General features: G+C 42.6%; 1 protein-coding gene across 1 annotated transcript in view; it reads right to left on the bottom strand.

Annotated features, from left to right (window-relative positions):
* The window catches only part of PPM1H (protein phosphatase, Mg2+/Mn2+ dependent 1H), a 326647-nt gene that overhangs the window by 5267 nt on the left and 294609 nt on the right, over window positions 1-26771 (bottom strand). The window contains 1 exon segment of the mRNA XM_043966035.1: window positions 17316-17467. Within this exon segment, the coding sequence (XP_043821970.1) occupies window positions 17316-17467 (152 nt within the window).

The raw sequence follows: 26771 nt of genomic DNA on the forward strand, positions 1-26771 counted from the left end.
GAAGATGGGAGTACAAAGAAAGGCAAAAAGATAGCAGCCCCCCCACCCCCCACCTTAAGGGAGCTCACATTCTCAAGAGGGAAACAGCGTCCAAAAAATTGTACATACAAGATAAACAGAGCATCAGGGGAAGGCAGGAGACTGACAACTGCCAGGACTTGGGGATCAAAAGGGGCGGGGCCAGGAAAGACAGCTGTCCAGTTGTACGAATACCATCAGGACCTCGGAAATTCTGGGTAATCTGCAGCCTTGAGACAGGTCCCAATCCACACTTATCGCCCCTCCCCCGCACTTGTACTCTTACGGGGGTCTTGCTTATAAAGTCACTCCATTCCCACATACTTGAATTCCCATGGAAACCAAACAAGGAAATACAAGGCTGAGGTACAGGAGGAGATCTGTTAGGCCTTGTGCCTGATTGGTTTGAGGCGGGACAATTTCTTTTCTGGGTTCAGGCCCATGGGCCGGTGCTTAGTTTCATGGCTCAATGAATACATCTGCTATTAGTTAGCCTTTCAACAATGACAACTGTCTTGGCATACCCTTAGATACAGGGGGCTTTAACCTCTTTTTGTATCATAGTTGCCCCTGTCAGTCTCGTGAAGCCGACGGCCCCCTCCTCAGAATGTCTTTAAATGTATCAGAGAAAATACACAGACTTAGAAAGGAAAACCAATCACATTGAAATCTAGTCATAAAAATATTTTTAACAGCCAAGTTCATGGACCTGAGGGTTAAGAACTGCTTCCTTAGTAATGAGTGGCAGAGTGGGGTAACTAAGCAGAATCCTTGTAATTGAGAATGTTCAGAATTCACCACCAACTGTGACCTTCTCTTTGGGGATGGCTAGATCTAATATTCCTTGAGGAGACTCAATCTTAAATGAGCAGAAGCTGAAGAAAAGGGCTCCAATTCTTTTATTCCCTCATGCCTTCCCCAGAGGAGGAAAAGAAACAATTAAAAAAAAATTCATAGACTATAATGATGAAACAAACAACCCAAACTAAATGATCTGATAAGCTTTGAAACAGGTTTAAAAACCACTTAATGTAATTAGTTTATAAAAATTTACTCAGGAATCATTTTGATCATTTACAGTTGTGCCTCCCCTCCCCCATTCAAATACACACGGGTGTCACTGACTGTTGGGGTTTGCCTGGGCCGTACAAGGCTCTAAATTTAGCAGTGATATTGCTTATCTCCTCTCGTAGAACTTTTTTTTTTTTTAAGTTAAAACCTGGCCTGACTGTGCTAAAAATAAGTACAAAATTTAAAAGCATAGTAATACCATCTAATACCTATCTGGGACATTTTTGTTAATTTACAATAACTATGCTGTAAAAACAACTTTGGGGCAGCTAGGTGGCGCAGTGGATAGAGCACCGGCCCTGGAGTCAGGAGGACCTGAGTTCAAATCTGACCTCAGACACTTAATATTTACTAGCTGTGTGACCTTGGGCAAGTCACTTAACCCCAATTGCCTCACTAAAAAAAAACCAAAAACCAAAACCCAACAACAACAACAAAAAACAACTTTGGATGCCTTTGAGGACTCCAATCAACACAATGACAAATTCCAAAATATGTTCTATGTCTATTGTCACGAGGGATGAGGGACTCAGGATACAGAATGAGCCACTTTTTTTTGTTTGGATATAGTTAATGTGGGAATTTGTTCTGCTCAACTATGCAGAATTACTGACATGCACATCAGGCACTGAGGTGGTACAATGGATAGTTCACTGAGCCTGGAGTCAGGAAGACCTGAGTTCAAATGCAGCCTCTGGGAGCAAAGTCAGTTGACCTGTTTGTCTTGGTTTCCTCAATTTAAAAATGGGGATAATATTAGCAGCCACCTGTTAGGTGTTAGGGTTTCCAGTGTGCATCCCTAACCCTGTTAGGGTTTCTGTGAAATAAATCAAATGAAATAACATCTCTAAAAAGCTTAGTGTAGTGCTTGGCAAATAGTAAGTGCTATATAAATGCTATTTATTTATTTATTATTATTACATTTGTTATAAAAGGTTTTCTTTTTTTATTCATTGGTGGGGCACAGGGAGTTGGGAAGGAGAGAAAATGGATGTTTGTGATTGAAAAAAGATAAAATTTAATTTGACATTAAGAAAGATATTTACATTTTAAAAAATCAATTTCAAACTTCTTTCCTGAATGGTTAGACCAATTTACAGCTCTAGCAACAGTATATTAGCTTTAACCAATGTAACGATTGGAATGACGCCACCTGCTGGAGAGCTACTGTAGGAAAGCTCCACCATGAGGAGAAGGCGTCTGAGGGCAAGCCATGTGGTCAAGGTCCTTGGCATCAGGAAGTGACGTTTGCTCATGGGTACTGTCTATCAAAGCTACCAGCCAATCAACTTGAGGAGCCTCCCATTTCTGGGAGGAGGACATGAAATAGGAAGCAGATGCTGGGAGAGGGCTTTTTTCTCTTTTGGTTCCTGACCTCGCCATGGCAGGTTGGATGATGGGGTCTCTTAGAAATAGTTAGATTTTTACCTTTCTCTCTGATCCTAATGCTCTTTAATAAATACTTAAACACTTAAATACTCTTGGCTAAAGCTTATAATTTATATATAATTATAATTTATTGGCAACCACTCATTAGATTTTAGATAGTATGGCTAGAATTTTAGCCCCTTACACCAAAAAGGAAATTATTGGATGTTGGAGGGAATGTGGGAAAACTGGGATGCTAATCCACTGTTGGTGAAGTTGTGAAAAGATCCAACCATCCTGGAGAGCAATTTGGAACTATGCCCAAAGGGCTATAGAACTGTGCATACCCTTTGATCCAGCAATACCACTGCTAGGTTTATATCCTAAAGACATCCCCAAAAAGAGAAAAAGACCTATTTGGACAAAAATATTTATAGCAGCTCTTTTTGTGGTGGCTAAGAACTGGAAATCAAAGGATCCCCATCAATTGGGGAATGGGTAAACAAGCTGTGGTATATGATGGTGATGGGATATTATTGTGCTATAAGAAATGACAAGCAGCATGACTTCAGAAAGGCCTAGAAAGACATGTATGAACTGATGCATAGTGAAGAGAGCAGAACCAAGCAAACATTGTACACAGAGACAGCAATATTGTTTGATGAATTGTGAATGACTTAACTATTCTCAGCAATACAATGATCCAAGACAACCCCAAAGGACTAATGATGAAACATACTCTCTTTCTCCAAAGAAAGAACTGATATTGATCAAACATAGACTGAAGCATGCTATTTTTCACTTTCTTTCATTTTTTTTCTTTTATTCAAGTTTTCTTATACAAAATTACTAATATGGTAATGTTTTATATAATTGCACATGTATAACCCATATCTGATTGCTTACTGCTTCAGGGAGGGGGGAGGGGAGGGAGGGAAGGAGAGAGAAAATTTGGAACTCAAAACTATAAATAAAAATGTTTATTATTTTTTTTTGTTTTGTTTTTTTGCAGGCAATGGGGGTTAAGTGACTTGCCCAGGGTCACACAGCTAGTAAGTGTCAAGTGTCTGAGGCCGGATTTGAACTCAGGTACTCCTGAATCCAGGGCCGGTGCTTTAACCACTGTGCCATCTAGCTGCCCCCAAAATGTTTATTATTTTAAAAAAACAGTATATTAGTTCAACTGCCTTTCTTAAAAGACTCTGACACCTGATTATTTTCATATGTTAATTTGCTGTGAAACTTTAGAATTGTCTTGATTTGTATTTTTTTTTATAGTGACTTGAAATAATCTTTCATATCATTGTTAATAGCTGGTGCTTCTTTTGAGAACTGTTTGTTTATACCTTTGACCACGGATCCATTGGTGTATGGTAACTGGTCTTACATATTGTTTTAATTCCCTATAACTCTTAGATATTCTTCAGACTCTTATCAAAGCTATCTCTGCACCTTCTACTAACTAATTTTAGATTGGCCCTCTGGGGCCAAGCAGAACTATTGTAACTTCTTTCCAGATATTTAAAGGCACTTCTTCCTGCCCCACACCTTTTGTCTCTTCTCCAAGCTAAACATCTCTTGTTTTTTTAATTACTCTTCATATGGTCTAATCTCAAGGTCTGTCCTCTGGGTCTGTGATATCCAGCCCTGAGAACTTCAGTAAATACTGTACCTAGAACTGAAGACTGTCTGAAAATCCTATAAGCAAATAAATAAATAAAAAATGAAAAATAAATAAATCCTATTAAGCATACCAAGTCTCTGATAAAAATGTTAAAAAACACAAGGTAAAGGACAGATTGGGCAGCTTGGTGGTGCCATAGCACCCAGAGCATGGGGCCTGGAACCAGGAACTCCTCTTCCTGAGTTCAAATCCAGCCTCAGATACTTACTAGTTGTGTGACCCTAGGCAAGTCACTTCACTCTGTGAGCTGGAGAAGGAAATGGCAAACCACTCTAGTATCTATGCCAAGAAAAACCCAGATGGGGTCATGGAGAGTCAGTCAAACTGGAGTGAATAACAAGGACAACCTCAAGATTGGCATGATCATCACCACCATGACCACCACCAGTGGGTGGTCTCCCTGGACCACCCACCAGAGACCGCCTTGTAAGAGGACATGGAAGTACTCATGACTACTCTTTGGATGTGGACATTCAACCAATGAAGAATCCGACTAACTTCAGTTGTCAGGCACACATCTTTCTTGTTTACGAGAAGAGCACATCCATTAAACGCTTTCCTATAATTGAGGTCAACTATATGTAAAGCATTTCCCAGATTTACTATCCAAAGAGTGAATGAGGGTAGGTTGGCACGACTTGTTATTGACAAGAACATGGGGGCTTTCATTACACATTCCTTTTCGCTATTTGTTTAAATTATCCTTGGATCCCAGAACTGGTTTTCAAGAACATTTTTCTGTTTTTCAATATAATTGGTTTCCTTCATAATCCTATGTATTTTGTTTTATGCCTTTTAAAACATTATTCTGAGTAGGGGGTCTATAGGCTTCACCAGACCCCTGATTAATAAGTACGTTCTAGAATTTTGCCGGGATTTGAAGTTAAGCTCATTGGCTTATACTTTTCCAACCCCATTAATTCCCCTTTTCGGTAAAATAGTTTTCTGTGACAAATGCTTAACAATGGACCCAAAGCATTTTGTTTAAAAAACAAAAACAAAAACAAACATTCTTGCCTCTTTGATAAGAGGCAAATGTTTTCCAAATCATTTAAATGCTACCCTATATCCATGTAGGGCAATGGTGTGGGGTTAGAGTGGGAGGCATCTCCTATTGAGAGGATGCTAGTGAAACTCGAAGGGAAAAAGTATAATGCCTCTTTTCCTGACACCCTGGAGGCTACACTACAGTTATCTCACAGTTGTCACTACAGTGTCTCTGGTCACACCGCCTCCACTGAAGATACTTGGTAGGATACAGCTCACGGGATGTTCCTGTGTTTTGTGGGGTCCATCTTCCTCATCCTACTTTGCAGGGGACTATGTTGAATACTGAGGTCTGTAGGGATGTTCTCTTCTCTCCACTACCATCATCCTTTGCTGCTCATTAACATAATGGCTAAAGTTTAGTTGCCCACAGTGAGTGTTGATGTTCAAGGGTGCTCTCAATTATACTGGAATTTGACTCAATTTTGACAAGCATTTATTACATACCTACTTATGTGCAAGACATTGTGCTAGGCGCACACACACACACACACACACACACACACACACGTAACCCAAAGACAGTTCCTGCCCACAAAGAGCTTATATTCTACTGTATGTTTCTGTATACAAACACTATGGATGCTGAAAACTAAGAAAAATCGAGCGCTGAATGTGGTGGTGGTGGTGGTGGTGGTGGAGTTCTGACTTTTTATACTTTAGTCATCTCCTTTTTACCCCGAACATCCATAGATTGAGAAGTTCTCCTTCTAATCTCAGAGCTATTACATGGAACTTTATGAATTACAAATGGATCAATAAAGGAGGCACTGAAAGTGCTTAAAATTGAATAGATTACTACTTCACCAGAACAAGAATTCTCTCTCTCTCTCTTTTTTTTTTTTTAACAAGGCCTACCTTAATGGATAAGAAGGAAACAGACAAATATTTCTAGAAGTTATAAAACAAAAGTTTTTTACTTGGAGGGCCGAGATCTAGAAAAAATCCCAACTCTACCCAATATACACCTTATCCAGACGGAAAGTCTGTTATGGGTTTTTTTTTGGGGGGGAGGGGAATCAAATAATAAAATATGGCCACACCCACAAAAAAGTAAGGCAGCAAGAGAAATCAGATCAAGAAAAGGAATGGGAAAACAATTCAGTCATCTCCTAGGAGAGGAGGATAGGCTCAGCTGCTGAGTCTGGCACCGAAGGCACTCGATGGGGGTGGTAGAAGGGGGCAGTGGTTTCTGGAAGTTGTAGATGAATAGCAGTTGTGGGTCCATTATTGACCGAGTTTATTCACTAATGCGGCGGATTTCAGATGCAGCTGTCAGGACAGCATCAGAGAACTGCTGAAGTAGTCGTAAAGCATCTAGTTTCTCCTAATGAGGAGTCTGACCGGAATGCAACTTTTGTATTTTGAGAACATTCTTCTTCCCCGGCTGAAGCTTTCAATATTGATCAGCAAAGCACTGCAGAAAGGAATAGCTGCTGAGGCGGGAATGGGCTTGGTGGAAAGCCTGCTCTGGGGGTGGGGGTGGGGGGACTAAGAGAGGTCACAGAGGAGGATAAAGGGAAAACAGTAAAGGAAGCCAGATGTATGACTGTGAGTCAGGTTAAGGAGCCATGATAGTGAGACTGGCTGATGGGGAAAGCTGTAGCACCTCTTCTCACCAGCCCATCCCCCCCCAAATTGGGGAAGGTGGAGAATTGGCCAGGGAATCCTTCTAAAGGGACAAGAAACAGTCCTTTTCCCCAGACTTACGGATAAAGTCAGTTACTACTAGTGTAGATGGGCTATTTCCCACTGTAAATACCAAGTGGTCTAGACAAGCATTTATCAAGCATTTCTACTGGGCCTGGCACTGGGCTAAGTGGCAGGGCTATGCTTACAAAGAATGAGATGATCCCAACTCACGGGGCAGAAGGCTCTGGACTTGGGGTTCAGGTCAAATCCTGCCTCATTTACCAGTTGAGTGGCCCTGGGCAGGTCACTTAACCATTCTCAGCCTTAGTTTCTTTATCTGTAAAAAGGGGATAATGATAATGTCTATTTCACAGTAGTGCTATGAGAATCAAATGAATAATGTATGTAAAGTACTCTGAAACCCTAAAAGTGCTATACAGAGATTAGCTCAAGGTTTGTGAATTTAACAGAATAATATTATGTTGTAAGAAATGAAAAAATGGAATGGTTTTTAGAAAAACCTGGGAAGACTTGTATGAACTGATGCAGTGAAGTGAGCAAAGCCAGGAAAACAATTTATCCTATAATAACAGCATGGTAAAAACAAACACATTTGAAAGATTTAAAATCTATTCAATGACCAAGCATTAATTCTGGAGAACTTCATGTTACCCACCTTCTTACGGAGAGGAACTGGAGTAAATATGCAGAATGAAATGTACATTTTTTGAATATGGCCAACCTAGGAACTTGTTTTGATGCTGCATATTTGTTATAAGGGTTTTGTTTTTCTTTTCTTTTTTAGGCAGGGAGAGAAGAGTATAAGGGCAGAGAACATAAATGCTTGCTAAAAAAAAATGTTAACTCTACTACTACTACTACTACTACTACTACTACTACTACTACTACTACTACTTCTTCTTCTACTTCTTTGATGACAACTACTACCACTGCTTCTACTACTATTACTACTAGTACACATGATTCTCAAATGAAAGTTAACTTCAGCTTTAGGGCACATTCCCATCTCATATAAACTGCATTGGGTTCAGTTGCTCAGGTGGATATAGATTTCAGGTTACCCTTTGGAGAGCACAGATTAGGCTTTTTCAAGAGATAGGATGAGGAGCAGGAAGCAGAGAATGAATGGGTCAAATCCATTCACATATAAAAGACTGAATACCCCTTGGGAATATAGTTGGAGGGGTGCAGAAGGATTTTTTTTTTTTTGGTGAGGCAATTGGGGTTAAGTGACTTGCCTAGGGTCACACAGCTAGTAATTGTTAAGTGTCCGAGGCCAGATTTGAACTCAGGTCCTCCTGAATCCAGGGCTGGTGCTCTATCCACTGCACCACCTAGCTGCCCCTGCAGAAGGATTTAAAAATTTTTTACAAATAAGCCTTTTGGGTTTCAAATGGCAGGGAGGGAATCTCCTTTTAGATTCTGAAAGGATATGGGGTGATTCCAAGGAGTGGTCCTGCTGGAGCTGAGTGCTTGCCCTGTGTGCGTATCAAAACCCATTTTTACAGATGTGCTGGAAACTGGGCGATGCCTTCTTCAGGGAGTTGCCCCATGAAGCAGCAGCTTCTCCCTGTAGCATTTCATACCCTAGCCCAAGAAATGGCTGTCCCTGGCCAGCATACAGATTGTCCTCAGCTCATGGGTTGTAGGGTTTGTATTTTTTTGTAAGGAGGGGGGGAGGAAGGGGGAGGGGTCCCATTAGATTTCTGGTTAGTCTTATAGTTTTCTGAGATGATATTTGGGTTAGTCTGATATTTCCCAAAGCATTATTTCAGTATGAGAAAGTCAAACAGGATGTTAGAAGGCTTTTTTCCCCCTTTTTCAAGGGGGAGAGGAAGTAGGAGGGAGAGAAAAATAAGTGCTTGTTAACTGAAAAAAAAAATTAATTAAGAAAGTCAAGTAAGCTATTCTCCTAATAGGTTTCTGTCATCCCAGCCCTGCCCAAGCCCTTCAAAATGGTTTATTGTTCTGGCAAAATAGCAGCCCCGCTGCTACCCTGTCCACTTAAATATCCTGAGGAAAGAGGGGGATGTTCACTGCTAAAAGGAGGTCCCACCTTAGGTCTCCCATGTCCAATCAGCTGATGCTAAGCTACTTGAAAGAAACAAGTCAATCTGCCTCCTATCTATTCATCAAACACGAGATCCAACACTAATGAGTTTGTTCTAAAACTTGTAATAGCCAGCAAGAAAAACACAAATAAACCCTTCTTTTGCTTTTAGAGCTCAGTCTCTGGAAAACCATATGGCCCTGCCAGTAAACAGTTCAGCCCAAGGGCTTAATAAAAGGAGATTTCATTTCCTTCGCCAAAATAAATGGAATGCTACAGAGAGTTTGAAAGCCAAGATTTAATGATAATACCCACTACCTGGCATGGGAGGTGTTTTCATTGTCAAATCTATACTAATTGAGTCCTTCCTCAGCAAGGTGCATGACTGCTTGTGTTCTGGGGGCTTGGATGGGAAGAAAGAGGTGGTACAAAACTAAGCCTCCAGGATGCTATTTTAGCTCTGACCTTCCAGGTATGGGACCTACAATGTAGCAGAGCTCAAAGGGGCAATGCCTATTCTATCCCAGCAGCCCTTGCAGTGCCAAGGGGACCCAAGCATCCTGGGACTTAAGGTAAGGGTATTTCTGATGACAGTGGATTAAGGAGGAAAGTGTGTGTGTGTGTGTGTGTGTGTGTGTGTGTGTGTGTGCGTGTGTACACACACACTGGGAGGAAGATTTGTACATAGAATTTACATTTGTACTAATCTATTCCTAATTATTTTTTGGCCAGGTTCAACACTAGCCCTTCCTTCTTTTACTATCACATAGGCATACATCTCTTTATCTTTAGGAACTGGACCCTTCCAAGTGAAGGGTTAACAGCCAGTACCAAATCGCATTTTTCACCCCGCCCCCATCCTTACTGCCAACGTGCCCTAAACTCCCTCTGGGGAAGCTTCCAATCCCACAGCATCTTTAGGCCCTGAAGACCCGGGCATGAATCATGTAGGAGCCCCAGGAGCTCTGCCCCCGCCCAATCCCTCACAACATTTTGTAGATGAGCTGCTCCTTTTATGATGCCCCCAAGGATATAAGGAGCTGGGCTCTGCCAGCCAAGTGAATTCCACTTTAGGGCTAACTCTAGAAAAGAAGGGGGAAAAAGCCTGGCCAGGCAGCCCACTGAGAGCCCGCCTTTACTGCTCACGAGGCCACCTTCTGATTTTCACTGAGGTGGTTCCAAAAAGCAGTGGGACTATTAAGATAGACTCGAGCTGGGAAGCTCATATCACATTTCCGCCTGAGAGGGCACTATGAAGGTCAAAATGTTACAAATGCATCTTTATGCTAATAATTCCTGCACCTGACAATCCACCTTGGTTAGGGGAGATGCTACTTTGCATTCCCTGTTGGTAAGAATGTCATCTAAAGAAAACAATGCTTGTAATTTGCTCTCCAACCTTTGTTATCATTCCTCACCCCCCTCCATCACCCCAGCTGTCATTGTACTTGATGGTGGGCTACCCTATTTCTACGAGGGAAAAACTGGGGTGCAACTGGTAGAAGGGATGCGGGGAGAGAGGTGAAAGGGAAGGGACGGAAAGAAAGAGGAGGGAGGGAGAGACAGAGAAGGGAAAGAAAGAGAGGGGAGAGAAGGGAGAGGCAAGGAGTGGAAGAGAAGGGAAAGAGAAGGGGGAAAGAGAAAGAAAGGAAAGAAAGATGGGCTGGGAGAAAGAAGGGAAGTGTCATGGGGCGCAGAGCACCCCAGAATTTCTCTGGGGCACACCGAGGAATCTTCTCCTTGAGAAACTAAACCAGAGGACAGATAACGCCTAGAGGAACCAAATCGGACTGAGCTAGCTTGGGATTCCTACCCTTCATTCTGGTCTCCCTTACCCTGGGGAGATAAGTTTGAGTGTGGTTGCGGCCTTTATGTCCTGAAGAGGGATCCGTAGCCACCCCTCACCCAATTCCTCTAGTCACTACTAGTGGGGGATGGTCCTCCACTCCTCACCCAATTCCCCAAGCTACCACCAGTGGGGGATGGTCCACCTTCATTAAAGGAACTTTCCACAGGCAGATGGTCCACCCCCATCAGGCCTCTATAAAAGTACCTTCCAGTCTCCTGTTCGAGGAGATTTGGTACCTCTGAGCCATGTGCTTTGTGCCAAATCTCCCCATGAAAAGTCTAAGGATTTCTTTCATGGTTTCCCTCCCCCCACCCTTCCCTTCCCTTGCTCCTAAATAAACTATCACCTTGTTCTAACTAAGTTTTGTGTGCAAGAGGGTGTAATTCTTTAAAGAGGAATTCCTAAGAACCCCAACCCCAACCCATACCCCATTTCCCCCATATCAGAAGAAAGAAAGACAAGGGAGGGATTGAAAGGGGGGGAGAGAGAGAGAGAGAGGGAGAGAGAGAGGGAGAGAGAGAGAGAGAGAGAGAGAGAGAGAGAGAGAGAGAGAGAGAGAGAGAGAGAGAGAGAGAGAGAGAGAGAGAAAACTAATTAAATCATTAAAAGCAAAAAGATTCTGATTCTTTCCCCCACAGTATGCCAGTTCTCGTGAGACTCTGGCCCTCTCCTGTTAAGGGAAGGCTTTGGGAAGCCCTGGGCAGCCCTTTGGCCTCTTGAGTGTCCACAGGAATTTTTAGCACCTCCCCAAAGAGGCCTCAGAAGCAAGCCCATTGTTCTCTGCTGCACTGGGGGCTGATGAAGGGTCGTTTGAGTCCCTGGAATGGCTAACCAATAGAAAGAAAAGCAGCCTGGAAAAGCATGATGGGGGTGGTGGGGGAGGGGGGGAGGAGAAGCTACTCTCATTACCAATGGAAACCTAAAGTGTGTCTTTCCTTAGCAGGACACAGGGCTGGTCTTGGTTGCTCTCACATTTTGTTCTGCAAGCCTGGATTGAGAGGCACAGTAAGAAAATAATGGTTCAGGCCTCCCCTGCTTTCCAAGTCATTCATTCATCGTGGCAGCTTCACAAAGGTCATTGTAAGAGACAAACAGGCAAAAGCCCATCGAAGGTGGCTGTCGCTGGGTTCTCTCCAGGAACAATGGTTTTCCCAATAGAAGGACACTGGGGCATTTAGGGTAGGCAGCCTGGGGTCATTTTTAATACCCATCCTTCAGAAATGTCTGTACAGGCACACCTCATACATGACACCTATAAAATGTGTGCATAGATGGAAGTGTGTATTAGATATGCTTATAATTTTATATAAATTCAGCTGTTAAGTGTTTCAAATGAATGAATGAATGGATGGATCTACAGGGCAGAGATTCCACATGCATTAAGCAAAATATCCGGATGCAGGCCCTCTGACTCTGGAAAGCTAAGTTCAAATCCCAGCCCTGGCACTTTCTTGCATATTTGGGCCGGCTCCCCAGGCCTCAGTTTCCTCCTCTGTAAATTTACTAGGTTAATGAACATTATCCCATAAATGCTATAAACACCAAAGTCTTCTGGTTTTTTTATGAGTACGTGATGGAGAAATCCTTGCAATTATCACGCCAAGGAGGAAGAACTGGTGGAGAAGAGGGAACGGGGGCTCAGGAAGGTTATGACCTGTCTTCAGAGCCATAATGAACGGGAGCCAGGGTCATGCTACAGGATATTCATTCCCCCCCCCCCCCAGCAACAACCATTTTGGAGTTCCCCCTTCCCTTCAACTCCCAGAGAGAGAGTTGTTCTGTCCTTTGGCACCTTTTTCCTCCCTGACTCCTCCTACTCAACTGGTTTGGGTTTTTTTTTTTTTTTGTCCAGGTGAAAATATTCCTAGTTTGGTTCTGTTTGTCTAAGATCTCAAAGTCAAACCCAAGCCTGCTTTTCAGTCTTAAGTTCCATCCCTTCTTTGATTTGTCCTCATGAAAAAATTTCTTACTTTTTCTCCTCTTCCACCTCTTCTTTTTACTCTTGTGGTAGCAGGGAAGCTGCTTTCAAGGACAGATTGGTTCAGCCCACCAAGAATCAGGGCCTCACAGACCCAAGAGATACCTTACTGCCATATGAGTCATCATACCACTCTGACCATGGAGATGAGAATCTATATGAACCAGTGCTATATCCTCATTGAGCATCCTTTCCATGTTATTGTTTTTTTTTAAAGATAATATAGTTTTATTTATTTTGTTATATATTTCTAGTGTTAACTACATTTCTTTTTTTTTTTTTGTGGGGCAGTGGGGGTTAAGTGACTTGCCCAGGGTCACACAGCTACTAAGTGTCAAGTGTCTGAGGCCGGATTTGAACTCAGGTACTCCTGACTCCAGGGCCGGTGCTCTATCCACTGCGCCACCTAGCCGCTCCCTACATTTCTTTTTAAGTGTTGGGATGGTCTAGCTGTGTCTTACTGCAATCCAATCCTGATCCTGAATTGAGTCTGGCTCCTTCATCCTCCTCATCCATCCATCCTTCTCTCTGGCTTTAGTCCCCCTTTTCATCTAAAACACAGACCTCAAGTCTTCGTTCATTTTTTTTAACCTGTCCTACTTATACACCTCCCTCTGTGGGCCTAGGCGTCCTCAACCCAATCTCTGTGCCTTTCTTTATGACAGCAGTCCCATCCACAGCCTAAGGAGATCCCCCCAATAACCACTTCACCCCCAGTGAAACACCCACAGGGGCTCCTGAGGCTGGCGGAGGCTTTTACTAGCTGATTGGTTGCTATGGAGAAGAGCGCTGATGAATAAGGGCAAGGTACACAGCCAAACTGCCAACAGAGATTACTCGTAAAAGAGGGCTGGTGTCATTTAGCTCTCATAATTCTCAGTTTCTTGGCTCTGACCTTTTGCATTCATAAATGCAGAAAGACTGCAGCTGATGAACTCATCTCAACAAGAGAATAGTGGCAACATAGTTAACAGGCGGAAAAATATTCAACAGGCAACAAGATCCATGTGCAAATGAAAGAATTTTGGACAAGGAAGAACCGTGAGGTCACACTGTCCACCCCACTGACTTCAAGCAAACAGCAACTGCTGGAAGATGGCGGTCCACCATCCCGTTTCCCACCCACACCCTCTTTGTGTAATAATAACATCTAACGTTTATATCGCACCTATTATGTTCCAGGCACTGTGCTAAGTATTTTACAATTATTATCTCATTTGGTCCTCATAACAACCCAGCTAGGGGAAGGTGCTATGATTAATTCTATTTTACAACTGAGGAAACCGAGGCAGAGAGCAGTTAAGTAAGTCTTGCACAGGGCCACACAGCTACTGTCATGTCTTCCTGACTCCCGGCCCAGTGGGTCTATCCACTTCACCAACCAGCTGCCCCTGCTTTCTGCTGCAGACTTAATGATCAACAAAAACAATCCAAATCCAGAATAATGGGTAAAATCTTAAAGAAAACTCTTAGTATTTGACAAGAGAGAATTGATAAACTAGTTGATAACAAAACAAGCAAAGACTTTTATTTTATATCTTCTTCCAGCTCCAATGGAAGGACTGCTACCTCTGGCTGTGTCTCACCCCCTTTTTAATGTGGAAGTATGTATCACTAAGGCTTCGGTTATGCTATTAAAAGAGTGTGTGTGAGTGTGTGTGTGAAGAATTAATGCTGTAATTGTGTTTTTGGTCTGCTAACTTCTGCTGACTGCCTAGAATCAGGGATCGTGTTTTGTGCCCGCAAAGAGATAAGAGGCCTTGAATAGAGGGAACGTCCCTTTGTTAACCAAAGGAAGTGTCCCTTAGTTTATCATGAACGAGAGTGAGAGAGGTTACCCTTTGACACTGAACCTGATGATGGAAAGAAGGGATGTCTTATTTTTAAGAAAGATTTTTTTTTTCTTCAAGGATGCACCTCTGATATTTATATTACTATTGCTCTTTTTGGTCAATCAGAAAATGTCTTCACCTTCCTGTGCGATTACTGAATTTTATCCTTTGCTTCATGATGATGATAAACATTTAAGTTGGAAGCTACTTGGGCAAAGAGGGAATTCTGATGAGCAGAATGAACCCTGCCAGTCTCTGAACCTAGCTCCCAGAGGAAATGCTAGTGCATTAATAAACTGTCCTTGGTAGTCTCTGGCTAACATGCAGTAGAGAGAGTTTTTCTTCCACAGAATACGAGTTGCAGTCCACGTGTACGGATCTCTGTTCAATGCTTTGTTTAGGTCTTTCATGTTTCCTTAAATGCTTCACCCTTATAATTTTGCATGGGACAATAATATTCTGTTACATTAATATACCATGCCTTTTGGGGGCATTTTCCACTTTTGGGACATGTTAGTTCATCGGAACATAGGTTCAGAGCTGGAAGGTCTCAGAGTTCCCTGACTCCAACCTTCTTATTTTACAGATGAGGAAACTGAGGCACAGAGAGGTTAAGTGACTTGCCTAGGGTTACACAGTTTTCTGAGGCAGGATTTGAATTTAGGTTTTCCTGACTTCAAGCCTAGTACTTTTGCTACTATAGAGAGAACAGAGAGGAGTATTTTTGTACAAATGGGCTATTTTTCCTTTTTTTAAAATTAAGTCTTAGTGATGAAATCACCAGATCAGAATTAATGCTCAGTTTTGGCAACCTGCCATACTGTTCCTCAAAAGGTGTGTACCAGTCTACACCCCCATCAACAATGCAGAGACAACCTTTTCCTCCATGACCTGACCAACATTAGGCTTTATACGTTGTTTTTATAAAAGTTTTGCTGATGACTTTTGTCTTTATCAATGATCACCTTCCCCCTTTCCCTTATAAACCTCCCCTGTAACAAAGAAAAATGATTAAAGCAAAGATGTCTACTATGGGGACCTTGTCCATCACTGTATGGGGGGGTAGGGAGTTGATAAAGGAACCCTCGGACTTATTAAGTTTCTTCTGCTCACCTGATAAAATTTTAAAATGTAAGTGGTAGGTAATGTGTTTTTAGCTCTTAAAGAAAGGGCAAAGATGTGTTTACACTTCCCTATTCCTTTAGTGAATTCAGGAGGGGGGGGCGGTCTTTAACCTTTTTTATGTCATAGATTTCTTATTGGCACTCTGATGAAGTCTATTCTCCTTCTTGGAATAATGTTTGCAAACACTCTCTAAGGAATCAATTGAGACAGCAAGCTCTGAGGAACACTTCAGACAGAGTCCCACAAAGTAGGGGAGGGCATTTCTTTCTCTTCCTCTTCCCCTCATGGTAACATCTGGTGGAGAGAAGTCCAGGGAATTGGCCAAGACGAACTCTAGGAGATGAGATAGAGTTAGCTCTGGCAGGAGAAACTTGAAAATGAGAAGAAGGTACGGGGAGGTCAGCTGAGTTACCTGTTCAGCAGAAATATGTGCTCAGAAGAGAGCAGTACAAGTCTACCATTGTACTGGGACCTTCACAGCACTGAAGGCCGGGATTTGCATTGGACACATGTGTTCCCTAAATGTGTGCTCCTCCACTAGTCTGCTAGACTAGGGCTCTAGGGGCTCTGTGTATTTGGAGGAAAATGAGCCCTAGATGTAGGGAAGAAATGTTTTGTTATTTTTCAACCTATGGCATTTTAGCAAATACCTTTTGCTTTGAGCTAACTCTGTCAACTAGCTTACTACTGAAAGTGAAACCATCTGAGAGGGCTTTTGAGCTTTTAGAAGGGCAGATCCACAGAATGTCTTGAATCTGGAATAGCTGCCCAATCAGGCACCCAAACCTGTAAATTCAAGTTGGGATATAGCTAGAGGGGATACCACATATATAATATTCTGATTACTTTCTCTGCCATGAGGAAGGAGGTATGTTTCATTTACCTCTTCTCTGGGACCTCCACTGGTTTTTCTATTACTCAAAGTTCAAGTCCTTTTTGTAATTTTTACAGTGCTTTTTTAAAAGGTTCCAAAGAAATATCACCAGGCTGGGTTAAGGCTAACATAGGGGCAGTACAAGCTATCACTACTGATAAAGCAAAAGGATGAGCTATTACTGCTCTGACTGGTGGGCAATGAGAACACAAAAACTCTCCCAGAATAAAAGATGCCCTGATAGACCCAAAAAGGTATAAATACTTTACTTAAAGATCTTTGGTTTATCTTAATACACATTCTCAGTTGCTTGAGGAATGGCCCCGACGAGATATCTCCTTCCTGAGTTATGATGTTTAACCATCCATGTCAGGCTTTATTACTTCAATATTTCAAGGATCTGAGATGTGGTTGGAGAGGGTGCTCCTACCATTAATGCTTATAACAACCCCCTCAGCACTTTAAAAGACTGTCTTGCTAAGGTTATGTGGCTGAAGAAGAAATCATTTACCTGGTGGCCAGCCCTCTGGTAATAAACCTCTTTATACATAGTTAAGCTGGTCTTCAGATGACAAGCTCACAGTCTATATAATTGGACCCATAACTATAGCTTTTCTTGCAATGCCAGGATGTTCTGGAGCAAACAGGAGTGTCTAATGCCCAAGAGGCTATTTTAATTTAAAAAAAACCAAACATAACTTTGAAGAGCTACACTCAAGGGCCACCAGATGACCAGCCCTAAAAGCCATCAAGTAAAAACACCAACCTGTGGGGGTCATCAGGATCACAGTTAGGAAGAAATTGTGTGATTGCTTCGGCCACTTCTTCATTCACCAGAACATCCCAGAGTCCGTCAGTGGCCAGAATCAGTACATCATCTGCCCCGTGCTCATACTGTGTGAGGTCATAGACTTTCACCTGTAATCATAAGCAGAGACAGGATTATGATGATGGACAGGGCAGGAATCCTTTCACCTAGAATCCACTGTCTTGCCACCTCTGAAGTCCCATCTGTTTATACAGTTTTGCTCTCCCAAAGACTTGCTCTTTACACTCACACCCTCTCCTGCTCAGCAGAAAAGCTTTAGGAGACTACTGGATTACGTGAAAACTTTAGGGGGCTAAAACTGTGCAAATAAATCTGTGCAAATGATTTAATCCAGTGTACTGTGCCCAACATTTGCTTTCATTTTACTTTTCACCAGGATGGAAATGAGGGTGTGTGCTTGATAAATATTACTTGACACTCAACTCAAAGGGATCTGTGATCTCCTCACTTCCTTCAGATCACAACCCATCCAAGCCCGCCCTTCTCCGGCAACTCTTGCAACCCATTATTGGTGAACAAAGAAAGCAATTTTACAAGGTGATGCCTGAGACTTTACAAGGAAAATGATGCATGGTGCCAAATTTAAGGAGTTCTTTCAAAAAGCCTGAAGCAAAGCGTTGGACACACAGAGTGTGTGTGTGTGTGTGTTCAATAGTGTTGTGAAAACAAATTTGTGACCTTGACATAACTGATGCCATTTTGTACTAGGCCACCATTTTGAAATGAAATATTTTGGCTTTTTTTCATAATTTGTTTTTCAATATGAAGATAAGCATCTGTGCAGTAGAGGTTGATAATATATGTGTGCTCATTAACAACTGGCAAACATAGGGGAACCCCAGATAGGATAGACCACCAATGGGAAAATTTGGTAAATAATTTTAGTTTATAGAATTCCTTTCTATCATCAGATATCAATCAAATTAACCAGTAAATAAATTAGGTTACTGGTCACCAACCAGAACTTGGGAGTAACTAGCTGACAACCATAGCCAGAAGTATAAGAATCCTACCAGAGGCCTTCAGCCTGACCTTGGATTGAGATCAAGGCTAGCTCCTTGCATTCCCTACATTTAAGACTCAAACATTCTCCATGCTGGCTTGAGGGCAGTGCTCATTAGCTGCCTGAGATTTGCTGACTTGTCAAGCAACCCCCTTGAAGGGAGACACATGGCCTGTGCCTGGGATGAAAGGGAGTTTGCCATTAAGTACCAAGATGAGACACATGCACTGGGAAGCCCGAGGAAATCAGGTTTGTGGCTTGATCCTGGTGAGATTAATGACTGTTATTGTCCAATGGAGATAATATAAACTGTTTGCATGTATTTGATTAATAAAGCTTGCTAGCATTGAGAAGCATAAATCTAATTTTCTACTGCACTAGTTAGCATAAGTAATGGTAAATCGATTTTGTGTATGCATCTTGTACAAGTAAGTACATCACTCCAACAAACATTTATTCAGTGCTTACTATTTGTAGTGTGCTAGGAGCCTGGGGCACATAGATTAAAAACAAAATAAAACTTGGCAAAGGTCTGTTTATTCAAGGAGCTTACCCTGTGCTGGAGATGAGGAAGGGCAAGGTTAACCAGGATATTTACTTACTCAGGACCCCTCTTCTGCAATCATACCAGATAAAATTTCAGAGGGTAGTGTAAGTGAATGGCTACAGGCAAATACTGACAGTGACAATATATTGTACTACCACAAGCAAGTTGCTAGACCTCCCTGGGCCTCAGTTTCTTCATCTAGAAAAATGAGGCTAATAATAGCTGCATGATCTACCCTACTAGGTTCTTTGTGAATTGCAAAGAGATGAGACATACAAAGCACTTGGCAAACGTTGATGGGCACACTCATACATTTTTGGTAGAGCTGTGAACTGGTCCAACCATTCTGGAAAGCAATTTAGAATGATCTGAACAAAGTGACTAAAATGTTTAATGCTTAGATCCAGAGATGACAATGCTAGGTAGGTCTATACCCTAAGGATATGGATATGGATATGGATATGGATATGGATATGGATATATATACATACACACACACGCACACGCACACACACACACACACACACACACACACACACACACACACACACACACACACACACCCCTGGTATATACCAAAATATTCACTTTATGGAGAAGCAAAGAATTGGAAACAAAGTAGATGCTAAACATACTGGGGTATATGAATTCAATGGACTGTTACTTTGCTCTAAGAAACGACTATGGAAAAAAGCATGGATGATGTATGTAAAGCAAAGTAAGCGAAGCCCAGAAAAGGACATACATAAGGACTAAAACAATGTAAATGGAAAGAACAATAAAAGAAAACAGATAGAATTCTGTGAAATTATGACCAAGCTTCAGTCCAAAGAAGGAACACAAGAAGACCATCATCCTATCTTGTCCACTGCCCCTCATCCCCCACTCCCCACGCCTCTGCCTCTGCTAAGCTGAGGGCCTGTGCATGTTTTTTTTTTTTTTTTTTGTTTGTTTTTAGTGAGGCAATTGGGGTTAAGTGACTTGCCCAGGGTCACACAGCTAGTAAGTGTTAAGCGTCTGAAGTCAGATTTGAACTCAGGTCCTCCTGACTCCAGGGCCGGTGCTCTATCCACTGCGCCACCTAGCTGCCCCGGGCCTGTGCATATGGAACGCTGCTCAGCATCCAAACTTTTTTGGTGTGTTGGTTGGATTTGCTGAACTGTTTTATTTTGGAAAAAATGATCTGTCATTTTAATACTTTGGCATAAGGGATGGCTCTGGGTACAGAGGAAGGGATACGGCAGAAAATGTCGGTGATGTAAAAACAAAAGTTATTTACAAATTTTTATTTAAAAAAAGTCCCCTCTACATTCCAGCCCATTGTGGCCTCATTACTGGAGAGAAAAGCATTACTTACAAATGGCTCAAGAAAAATCCTTAAGGAAAGATCCTACCTAGTTGCTTTTAAATTTTTTATTTTTAAATAGATACTCGAGAGCAAGACTGCGGTGAAAACGTAAAGGTTTAACTCTGGACATCCAGTTGTGTCTTATGAACAAAAGTACTGACCTAGGGAAAGAGAGAATCGGATTCCTCCAACCTGGCTTTGCTTCTGACCTTCCAGACTTTGCCACTATGCCTCACCTCCCCTCTCACCCTGTATCCCCTCAGCACTTGAAGGTACCACACCCTGAAACATTCTTCCATGAAGCAGGCTCCCATTTCCCACAGATTGGTGTGTTCCTTGAGCTGCCCTCCCCCTCCTCCTTTTGTGTATTCCCTTCCCCCGTTAGCATGTAACGTCCTTGAAGGCAGGGACTGTCTTTTTCCCTTATTTGTATTCCCCCACTCTTAGCACGGTGCCTGACCATGGTAAGTGCTTCATTTGTTGCCGGGCAATCATCACTTATTAGGTGTCTGTCCAGGCACTGGGATTCAACCAATCCACAAGAAGTGATTAAGTATTTACTGGGTGCCAGGCTTAGCACAGAAGGCACAGGTATAAGACCAAAATGGCCACTGTCCTCGATGAGCTTATAATCAAAGGAGGAGGGGGGAAGATCGGGAAAAGGGGACCCTTTGTACACAGATAATTAAATACAAAATATATAGTGAATAAAAGGTTATTCCTGGCATGCGATGAGCAGTAACAAGAAGGTGAAGGGAAGCAGAGTTAAGGAAAGGCCTCGTGTAGGAAGCCATAACTGGAAATAAAGTCACAGTCCTTACATTTACAAAAATGCATCCTTTATTCTCCCAGAAAGACTTCTCATTTCTACTCTACATGAGAAGAAAGCAGGTACCCCCCCTTCTTTTTTCTCCCTGGGGCAATGAGGGTTAAGTGACTTGCCCAGGGTCACACAGTTGGTAAATGTCAAGTGTCTGAGGTCAGACTTGAACTCAGGTCCTCCTGAATCCAGGGTTGGTGCTTTATCCACTGTGCCACCTATCCGCCCCCTTCTGTCTGGCTCTTAAAGGGCTCTGAAGGCTGCATGTTGAAGTTGTTGCTAGACCTTCGTTCTCCAAGAGGACCAATGACTTGCAAGTGAACTGGATTTAAATGAGGCAGAGCTGTGCAGAGTCATCAGCCTCACTCTCTCCTCCAGAGTCATTGGAGGCCAGTGGCAAGACATAGGTCAGGATGACTGGAGGTGGCCCAGCCCATGTTGAAGTATAGAAAGAATTAAGGTTCTAAGCTAAAGTCATTGGGAACTTAATGCCGGCTACTCAGTTCAGTATGTTACAGAGTAGGGATTCTTCACGGGAAAGACTGTCCTACATGGCCACTGAATTATCTTCTGACTGGGATTCTGTGATTCTGATATCTGTACAACTGATCCATCACCTAGAGAAGAGCAGCAACAGCATCAGCCAAATATCACAACCCTATTTTGTGAAGGCAAGTGCTTGGTGGTGCAAGCACAGCTATTACCGAATTCATGAACTTTCTCCAACAAACACTGTTTGCTTCCTATGACTGCATACCAACAGGAAGTTTCTTTGATGCTCTGAGCATGGTGGGATGGAAAACTTAATTGTTAAATAAGGTCTCTGATCTACAAGGGGTTGAAGTAGCCAATAACAGTGTTACAGTTCAACAAGGAGAGCCCCTCCCACACCTCCCAATCTCCATCTGGGTTACTAAGAGCACCTGAATTTAACATTATCAAAGCACCCCAGTAACAGGAGGCCAGAGTTTCATTCCAAGCTGTCTTTGGAGAGAAGAAATGTGAAGTCCTGAGCTGCCATTGGCTGCCTAAGCCTGGCCACTAATAAAACCGAGGTCTGGTTACTAACGAAATAGCAGGAGCCTGCATTCTTGGGCTCTGAAGAAGACCACTTCTCAGGCTAAGTCTTTTGACGAATTAAATCCTTTCCCTAATTGCATTGTCCTTTTTACCATGTGGGTCCTTATCAGACTGCCCCTTCATTGACAAAGAGTGGAAGGTGTTCTCTCTCTCTCTCTCTCTCTCTCTCTCTCTCTCTCTCTCTCTCTCTCTCCAATCCTCCAAGTAATTTATATGTAAATAATAAAAAGCTGGTCCCAACCCTATTCCCCTAGGCACGTCCCAATTAACCTCCTTTTAGCTTTTTACGGTTACCCTTTGTTTCCTATCCTTTAGCCAATTTCCAGAGGACTTTGCCAACTTTCCCTTAATTCCACAGCTTGCTCTTACACATTACCTATGAAGCAGAATATTTTTGTCCAGAAAACAGACTATTCTCTAAGACAGCCCTCTGCACCTCATCTTTCTCTTTCATTTTATTTTTCAATTAATAAGCATTTATTTTTTTCTCCCTCCCATCCCACTTCCTCATCAATTTAAGAGAATTAAAGAAAAAACAAAACCTTTGTAACAAATATGTAGTCAACTCTCTCTCAGATGAGCAAAGAATTTTGGGAGTGGCAGCATCTCCCTAGGCTACCTGTCTCACTTCCAACCCACCCCCACTAACTGCCAACTACTCACAGTATAAGTGCACCTAGCTGAAGCAGCAAGGACACTTGAGATAGGAGGCAGCATGTGACAGGCAAGCTAAACCACTATCACTACCACTCCTCCAACCCTGAAGGAGACAACCCAGGACCTTGAACCTCAGAGCCTTAGAATTAACAATACTCATAGCTGTTGTCCTGGGAAGTAATCTCCATTGAGATACAGCCTGGCAAATGTTCCTACAGGTGTTACTGGGGCAAAAGAACACTGGTCCTGGAGTCAGGAAGCCCTGAGTTCGAGTCCTACCTCAAATACTTATTAGCTGTGTGACCCTGGGCAAGTCACTTAACCTCTCTTAGCCTTAGTTTCTTCATCCATAAAGTGAGGAGGAGGAAGAGGAAGAGGAAGAGGAGGAGGAGGAGGATGAGGATAAAGGGTTGTCATGAATATCAAATGATATTTGTAAAACACTCTGCATATCTTTAAGTGCTACATAATCTTTTTAAAAAACTTTGCAACTTGCAGCCTTGGAGGGGCTACCTAGAGAACTGAGCATTAGGTGCTTACTCAGGGCCAGGCATTGTGCTAAATGCTGGGGAGGCAAAGAATGGTAAAAAAAACAGTCCTTGCCCTCTGGAAGCGTACAATTCTTTTTTTTTTAAACTATGTCAGAAATGGAAATTTTATTAATGCTGTAGAGTTGGCTTCATCAGGGGGAGACCATCCACAAAAAACTGTATACATAGGATACACACAGAGAGACACACAGGGTGTAAATGAAAGGTAATCTCTGAAGGAGGGCACCAGCAGCGGAGGAACCAGGAAGGGTCTCCTACAGAAGGTAGGGTTTGAGCTAAGTCTTGATGGAGACCAGGGAAACCAGCAGGCAGAATCGAGGAGGGTAATGAACAATTAGTGTGTGTCAGAAGTGGGATATGAACCAGGGTCTTCCTCCACTCACCATGCTGCCTATTTATTATCTTAGCAAAATAAAAGTCAGAATCACTCCTTTTCTTTGCATGTCTCAGACAGAGCCGCTCAAGAGCAGCAGAAAGAAAGATACAGGTAAGAAGGTGCAAATAATTTGCCGCTGAATAAGCCCATGTGATACTGGCTGGTCTTCTTAGCTTTCACCTGGTTAAGTAGATTTCCTGATACAAGCCTCTGCATACTCTGCACTTGGGGATGTGAAAAGCATTTACCCAACAGCTTCGGGCTGCTAGTTCAGCATTCCTCCCATCTATGCTCATCTGTTACTTAGGATATTTCAGTCATATGTTAAAGTCCTCTTCCAGCTGACATCTGCATCTTGATGGTAACTTTTAAGGACAAGCCATCAATTTTCCCATTTGCTCCATTTCTGACGCTTCTCTGAGAGGCCCTCACTGCGGCTGCCCATTCCTAAGCTCTTCACTCACTCCACCAACGCTCCTAACTGCACTTACTATTTATTAAAACGAGACTCCCTTAATTCAGGGCCACTCCGCTTTATGACTCTGGTCTCAGATACGCCGAAGTAGGACAGGAATGAGTGGAAAGGGTCTACCCTTTAGCCCTGTTTTTCCTCTTCCTGCAGCCCCAGCTGTCTAGTGGACATTTCTCACTGGATACTCCACAGGTGTCTCAAATGTTACATATGCCAAGGAGAACTCATTCTTTCTCCCCCTCCAAATCCACACCCATTCTGAATGTCCTTGATTCTGGGGAGGGGTACCAGCATCCTTCCACTTGTTTTTTTTGGTGAGGCAACTGGGGTTAAGTGACTTGCCCAGGGTCACACAGCTAGTAAGTGTCAAGTGTCTGAGGCAGGATTTGAACTCAGGTCCTCCTGACTCCAGGGCCCGTGCTCTATCCACTGCACCACCTAGCTGCCCCTATCCTTCCACTGGTAAGGAGCAGAAGTCACTCCATTACTCCTAGGGAGAAGTCAACTGAGTCAATTCATCACCCCGAATACAGTAATTAATAGAGCATTCTAAGCCCTGTTATGTCTTGGGTGGGAACAACTCAGAGGCATAAAACCAGTAACCCAGGGCCCACTTTATAGTTCTTCCATACAACAGAAGGCGATTTTGGAACCCCATACTTTGTGTATCTGGCTACTTAGAGGACAGTTCTAACCAGGCCCTGAAGGGAAAAGGCCGGGGAGGGAAGGGAATAGACAGACACAGGAACTCTATGACTAGAACTACAAAACAATATTTAGGGCAGCTAAGTGGTTCAGTGGATGGAGTGCCAGGTCTAGAGTCAGGAAGACTCATCTTCCTGAGTTCAAATCTGGCCTCAGATATTTACTAAATGATCTGGAAAAGAAATGGCAAACCACTCGAGTATCTTTGCCAAGAAAACTCCAAATGGGGTCACAAAAAGTCAGACATGACTGAAAAATAACTGAACTACAACCACTAAATAATATTTGCAGAAATAAAGGCCAACCTAAATAAATTCAGAGATGAACTGCTTATAGTTGAACCCTACTAATACAATAAAAAAGAAAAAAACTAAGGAAAAATTAAGTAACCTACTATGTGCCAGGCTATTTACTTTACAAATGTTACCTTATTTAATTCTCATAAAAACCCTGAGAGGCAGGTACTATTATTATCTTCATTTGAGGAAACTGAGGCAAATAGCAGTTAAGTGACTTGGCCAGGGTTACAAAGACAGTAAGTGTCAGAGGCTGGATTTGAACTCAGGTCTTCCTGATTTCAGGCCTAGTACTCAGATTAAGAAATCACAATTCAACAAAAACTACTGGGATAACTGGAAAGAAGTAAGGCAGAAATCACATTTAGATGAATATCTCACACCACACTCCACAATAAGCTACAGATGGATACATGACCTACATATAAAATGTCATATTTAAATAAGAGTGAGGAAGGAGATGCTTTTCCCAGCTGGGGATGGAGGAGCAGTTCTTGACCAAACAAGGAATAGAATCACAAAAGATAAATTGGACAATCTTGATTGCATAGAATTGAAAAAATAAAACACAATCCATGCAGTTAAAATTGGGAAGGGAAAAAGTTAATTGGAGGGGGAATATCTTTGCAGAGGGTCAGAAGACTAGAGGCCAGGTCTCCCCAGCTCTGTGGCATATTGAGAGACATCTCCATTTCAAATGTTCATACGGAGTCTCTGTGCCTGACCTGTGGTAGAGCCTTCTGAGCTCTTATTGGTCCAATCAACCAGATACACAGTACCTTGACATCAACACGGTGATGTCATTTTGGTCCTCTTTGAGAATGAAGGACACCAACCAACCAACCAGATCCCTAATGCCACGGTGGAATATTATGACTCCATAAAAAATGAAGAATGAGACTGATCCAAAGAAACACGAGAAGATTTGTACAAAAGGACCAAGAGTGACACGAACAGAGCTTGGGCAACCATTTGTATGAGGCCAACAAGGATGTAAAAGACCTCAGCTCTGAAGGACCTCAGAACTTGGGTGAAAGCACTGAACAATATTCAGTCAGCCAAGAGGCATTAATTAAGTCCTTACTATGTTCTAGGCACTGTGCTCAAGAACTAGGGATGTAAAGAAAAGCTAAAATATGGTCTTTGCCTGAAAATGGCTCACATTATAATGGGGGGAGATAGCAGATGAACAACTAGGCATATGTAAGATACTTGCAGTGTAAATGGAAGGGAATATATAAAAAAAAGGCACTAGCAACGAAGGGGGCAGCTAGGGGGCCGGGGATGAATTGGGAAAGGACTCTTATAAAAGCTGGAATTTGAGCTGAGTCTTGAAGGAAGTCAAGAGGTGGAGGTGGAGAGGGAGACAGTTCCAGGCTTGGGAACAGCTGGAGAAAATGCTTTGCAGCTGGGAGATGGGGTGTCACGTGCAAGGAACAGAGGGGAGGTCAGCATCTCTGGATCATGAGGTATGTAGAGGGGGAATGAACTATAATCAGGCTGGAAAAGGTGGGAAGGGGCCAGATTATGAAGGAAGG

The sequence above is a fragment of the Dromiciops gliroides genome, chromosome 5 (genome assembly GCF_019393635.1).
Source record: "Dromiciops gliroides isolate mDroGli1 chromosome 5, mDroGli1.pri, whole genome shotgun sequence".
Classification (NCBI taxonomy): domain Eukaryota; kingdom Metazoa; phylum Chordata; class Mammalia; order Microbiotheria; family Microbiotheriidae; genus Dromiciops; species Dromiciops gliroides.